Raw genomic sequence first — 6,222 nt, 5'->3', positions numbered from 1 at the left:
TATTACTTTAAGTATTTCTTACTGATATGGTAACATACTATGATATATAATGATCTATTTGACAAACCTAGACCTAGACGTATTTCCTTAGTTCCGTCATATATTTTATTTTTCAATTATGAGAGCATTTTGTGACTGCGAAATATATTCAGTCACGGCGAAACGAAGTCAAAAATTAAAATATGTTTTACAGTTTTCTATAAGCCATACAATTTTAATGGTTAAGTTTGATACTGGCTCCATCTGGACTAGAAGCTCCAAACATTCATATTTGTTGTTCTCTTTGGTGCGTATCTCTACTAATGACATTTAAATAAATGGCTACCAAAGAAATAATTTCACAAAAATCTAGACATTGCTGGTAATACTGCATAATTTAGTCTAATATTTTGCAGGTCAGTTCCTCAAATCTGTACGAAGGAGATGTAAAATTATAATAAAGATCTATGACATAAAATTTCAATTTGTTATTATAATTTTTTTATCCATAACTTCAATAATACAAATTATTTTGCAATAAAAAATATGTCAACTCCTAGCTCAATACCTTATCTATATAGGCCACATATAATTTTCTCAGAAAATAGTGTAGTTTTTGAAGACTATGCTTGGGTGAAGGTCTGTTTTCAGAAAATATCTTTATTCCCCTCTTAATGTGTCAAGTTATTAAAACAAAAAGTCAAAAAAAGTTCAGAAGACGTTAACAGTGGATTTTCGAAATGTTTATGTTGGTTAAATAACTCGTGTTCACTCAAAACTTATGCTTTATTTGGAATCTCGGTTGTTGTAAATCTTACTAAAAGTTGAAGACATTCTTATTAGAGATGGGTAACTCAGTACTGCGTTACGTTATTGCGCTGAAGCAATGGCCTGCGCCACTGCGCTGATACCAAAATTATTATTGCGTTAACGTAATTGAATTCCACCGACACCGCACGGCGCACCACAGCACCACACTTTTGAGTCAATCACGGAGTCATGCGCCGTACCCGACAGACAAAGCCGAACGAAAACGTCATTACGTCAAAAGATTCAACTCTCTATTGGCTATTTACAAAACCAAGATTTTGAGAAGAAAAGAACACATTATAGTATGTATATCTGATCTACCGAAATAATGTTAAAACGTTATATTAGGAGTAATACCTTTGAAAATAATATTATAGGACAAAAAATAGCGTGACGTATGAAATAACATGACTATTATTATGATAAAATGGAATATATACTTGGGAGTGGGGGGGATTGTCATCATATGTTTGTCACTGTATCTGCGTGTTGTGTAAAATATAGTATAGTTTCAATTTAAGGACTGGATGGCTCGGTGTAATTATAATGAAGCCAGTGCGAGGGGGGGTAGACGACGCCTGCGTTATTTAAAATTTTTAATTACAGTTATGTGAAAAATTATGCATTTTAATTTTTAACTTTTATTGAAAAACAGAAACAAAATAATGATCCTTTTATACAAAAATAATTAACTAGAACCTTCTTTGGTTCAGAATAAAATTTAAAACACATAAAATCATAACAAAAAAAAATAGGTAGGTAATTCTCAAAATACTAACTATAAAAAAGATAACAAATAAAAATTATGTAAAAATATAGTGTTCTTGTTATTTAAATCAGTTTTTGTTATTTAAATTATAATTTAGGAATATTATTTGATATTTTTTTCAAGATTATTCAGCGTCACATTTTTACTTTTATAATTTTTTTCATTCTAGGCAGAAAAAATTCCCGTGTCACTATGAGACTGGGAAAAATATTAGGAAATGTTCAGAACTAAAAATGTCCGTATGATAAATAGCATCTGGACATAAATTTTAACTTTAAACAACTTTTCAATATCATAGGATAATATAATTATTTGTTCCTGCCAGTATGTATTTATTTTTTCAAAGACAAATTATTATACAAATTACTTTTTAATCATGCAGGCTTGTTTTACAGTGTCAATTTTCAACTAATAATTTTTGTACACTAAGAAAATCTTGGAAGCCCTGTATAATATTAATTCCATTCTTAAAAGGAGATTACATGAATAAACAATCCTTAAAAAAGAGAAATAAGTTAAATAATTTATCGAGTCCGAATTATTTGTTGGGCTTTATTTAAAGTGACAATTTACGAGGCAGCTTTGTTATCATATTAAATTTTAAACACTATGGCGACAAAAAATATCAAGAAATAAAGTTCTTTTCATAGCTTATTTGACAACATAACATTTTTTTTTCAATAAGTTAGTTACTTTTTCAAAATTTTTATAATTAATTAATACCACAGACTTCTAAGTTTTATATTAGAAGTCTGTGATTAATACCCTTAAAAATAGTCAAAATAATATTAATTAATAATAATAATTAATATGCAACTCACTTGGCTTTAACGGTGCTAACAAATGGTAAATCCACTTTATCTATAAAACTTCCAAAACCTAGACGGACATTACTAGTAAGACTCTTTAAAGCTTCTGCCAGTTTCACCCCCAGCTCCCCTAATTTTTTTCTATGAGGTTCCATAGAATTTGATAAATCCATAATGTAGTATAAATCAACAGGATAATTTTGGGCCTGCTGATACTGAAAATGTATATCTATTTTTTCTCCTTTTCTCAATGAAAGTTTAATAAGTTGTGGCTTGAACTGGATTGGGTTCTCTATATTACTTGAAAACTCCCGATTTTGCACAACATTATCTGAAGATTTAGGTTCAACAATTAGGTTTTTTGGACACCAGTCATTTGAGGTTGTATTCCTATGAGTACAATGTATAGAAGCTGTAACAGCATCAGCAGTCAGATTATTCTGAAATAAGAAGAATACATAATATATCAGTATTTATTTTTGAAAACAACTCGAATTTTGTTTGAAAAGACACCCTGTATAAATCCAAGTCGCCGGAAATATTACCAAAGGAAGTTAATCAGTCAAGGAAATTTATTAATAGTTATGATAACACAATAATACCTGATAACTAATGCGGGTTTTTTCCTGTTTGAATATAGACACGATAAAAAAATATCTGAATTAATTTCGTAAAAAAGACGCTGGATTAATATTTAGCTAGGGATATATATTTTTAGTAGAAAATTTATTTGAATATGCAGGGCGGCCCAATAGTAGTGTGACAAAGTCCAATATCTCCCTTATTATAAATTAGCTAGGGATATATATTTTTAGTAGAAAATTTATTTGAATATGCAGGGCGGCCCAATAGTAGTGTGACAAAGTCCAATATCTCCCTTATTATAAAGATTTGAAAATAAATATTTTATGGGCGTGATGTACTTAAAAAAGTTCACATTTTAAAAATATTTTGAATTATACAGGATGATGCATTAGAACGGAGCATCTTTAAGGTGGTTTTTCTTAAATGGAACACTGTATATTTTTACAAATTTATATTTTACAGAAAATTCTCTTTCCAGCAATGTCTTTGTTTTTTGTATTCGATGCGGCGATGCCAAGTTATTTGAAAAAATAAGATAATTTTTGCTGGGACAAGGTTCTGTAAATCTATCCACTGTTATTATTTTAACCCCTTACAAAAATAGTTCAGGGTTGAAGAAATTCCAAAAAGTGTAGTTTTTTTGACAAATAGTGTTCATCAAGTTTGGTTTCTTTAGATTGATATACAGTGTAGGAAAGCGCCGATGGTCTATCACAAGTTGCGTGAGAGCGATAAAGTAAGACATAGAAATCCATGCGATAGAGAAGGATGGCTATAATGAAGGCTTCTCTTTGTCACCGCCCGTTTCGCCCTTCCACAAATAAGATCCACTTCTTATTTGTGGAAGGGCGAAATGGGCGTTGACTATGATACGCCTTCATTATAGCCATCCTTCTCTATCGCATGGATTTCTATATCTTACTTTATCGCTCTCACGTAACTTGTGATAGACCATCGGCGCTTTCCTACACTGTACATGGAAGATGAAAAAGAAAAATAATTTTTTTTTAATATTTGGGGGAATAACTTTTCAGGGGAGAGTTTTTTCAAAAAATGTTATACCAAAGGCCCTTATTAATTTTCATCAGAGAATCGCCCTTACATTTTTTGGGTGTTATTTAAATACATCCTGTATATTTTCGTATACTTGCTGTTATACAGGCTGTTACAAATTCGCTTCTCACTACAGGGATGTCGAAAACGGTAAGATGGCTTAAATGGTGGCAAAGTTGTGTAATCAAGGAACCAAAAAATCTAAAAAATCAAGACCAACATTAGTTTTCGAAATATTTGAAAAAATCAAAATTTTGGAAAACCGTTTTTGTTTCATTTCAGCCTTGATATTGTAAAAAGAAGAACACTTTCTCATAACCATTTTTGTCCTCTATCGAATGGCATAATCAATTTTTATATGTAACATTTCGTCTTTCATCATCAACTTCATTTTTTTAAATACGACCTTGGAAATTTTATTACATTTTTTGCAAGCTTTCATGACCTCCAAATACTATACTGCCTCAGCCCGAATCAGATTCAGACGTTTTGTCTCGAAAAATTCATCGTCAGTGTATTCGTTCCAAATGTATTTAAATTTTTTACTTAGATTTCTTTGTTTATTGAATCGTACACTGTAAGTGTCGTTAGACCCTGTGAAATCCATATATAGTTATTTAAACTATTACCACCAATAAAGTTGATGATGGTCCTGGAGAGACGAAACGTTACATATAAAAATAGATTATGCCATTCGATAGAGGGCAAAAAGTGGTCATGAGAAAATGTTCTTCTTTTTTCAATATCACCTCAAACAAGGTTGAAATGAAACAAAAACGGATTTCCAAAATTTTGTTTTTTTCAAATATTTCTAAAACTAATCATGTTAGCCTTGATTTTTTAGAGGCATAATATTGGTTCCCTGATTACGCAACTTTGCCCCCATTTAAGCTACTTCGTACCTCTTACCGTTTCCGAGATCCCTGTAATGAGAAGCGAATTTGTAACAGCTAGTATATATAAAATACGATCAGGTTTTTTGTAGTCGTCGTTTCAATAGTTTTTAAGATAAATATTAATTTATGAAAAAATCATCAAGTACTTTTTTTAAGTTAAATTTACATTGTATTTTTGACAGAACTTGAAATTATATGGTGCCATATTTTGTGCAATAAAGAAAAGAAATATTGTGTGGATAGACGCAATATGCATATCATACCTCAAAAAGTCGAATTAAATTATGTTGTATCACAATTTTTAAATAATTTACGATTATGAAACATAGTCGAAACTACGAAAACCTTAAGCAGCTATAAGTTTAAACATCACTATTCATATACATAGAAAAGAGAGAATTTAATGCAAAATAGGGTTTTCTATTTTAACTAACAAAAATGCTTTGCATCAAAGAATCTATTCCCATTTATTTTAAATTATCATGTACATTTTGTACCTGTATTTGTAACTTATTACTTTCAAATAAAAAAAAAGGAAATTAATTTGCCATATACGCACGTATAATTCTTAAAAGGAAATTTACTTACCGGAGTGATACACCAAATACAACCAATTTCTTGTATACAATCTCGACATGTTTCTTTCGATTGACAATCAGAAGAATATTGCCCAAAAATAAGTAAAGGCAGGGTAAAAGTAAAAACGAAAATTACGTGCGTTGCAAGCATCTTTCTTTCCAACTATGTTTAACTTTTCCAACTTTAAGTGAAATATCACACAGGAAATAAGATAATGTTTATATGAATCATTTGTAAATATGGGGGATATTAAAGCAATGGCAACTCACATTGAATCCAACAATAAAAAAATATATAAAAATGTTATAATTTGTTTTGTTTTTACTTCAACGTATCGGTAGAACTAATGGTATATAACAATATGGGAAAAAACTGGTTCTATTTAAATTCTACAATTTAATGAAAATATCAGTTGTTTTAATTTCATTTGATATATTCAGGTTTTCCCAGATTAAATAAATATTCGAAGAAATGTAAAATTAAAATTCAAAGATAACGGTAGATACTGACTCGGGCAATGACAAAGTAATAGTAATAATAACACAACCCCACAAAAAAAGGTCGTGATCTGGATGACTGACTATGATATTACTATGTATTTTTCAATCCTGAATCCAAATCCGAGGTCAAAAAAATTCGTATACCCCTTAAATGTATGTAGACCCCAAAAGATCTCTTAAATAAGGGTAAAGTTATGAACATCAGTATAATTATGGAAAGGAGTATGAATGGGCACTTTGCA

General features: G+C 30.1%; 1 protein-coding gene across 1 annotated transcript in view; it reads right to left on the bottom strand.

Annotated features, from left to right (window-relative positions):
• LOC108914150 (integrin beta-PS-like) overlaps positions 1 to 5,849 on the bottom strand; it is a 37,624-nt gene extending 31,775 nt beyond the window's left edge. The window contains exons 1-2 of the mRNA XM_018719877.1: positions 5,490 to 5,849; positions 2,380 to 2,807 (exon numbers count right to left, since the gene is read on the bottom strand). Of these exons, the coding sequence (XP_018575393.1) occupies positions 2,380 to 2,807; positions 5,490 to 5,630 (569 nt within the window). The 5' untranslated portion in view covers positions 5,631 to 5,849. The remainder of the gene's footprint in view (positions 1 to 2,379; positions 2,808 to 5,489) is intronic.
• Between the last annotated feature and the right edge of the window lie 373 nt (positions 5,850 to 6,222).

The sequence above is a fragment of the Anoplophora glabripennis genome, unplaced genomic scaffold (assembly GCF_000390285.2).
Source record: "Anoplophora glabripennis isolate ALB-LARVAE unplaced genomic scaffold, Agla_2.0 scaffold1111, whole genome shotgun sequence".
NCBI classification, from domain to species: Eukaryota; Metazoa; Arthropoda; class Insecta; order Coleoptera; family Cerambycidae; genus Anoplophora; species Anoplophora glabripennis.
Note: the sequence above shows the minus strand (reverse complement) of the source record. Positions and strands in the feature narration are given on the sequence as shown.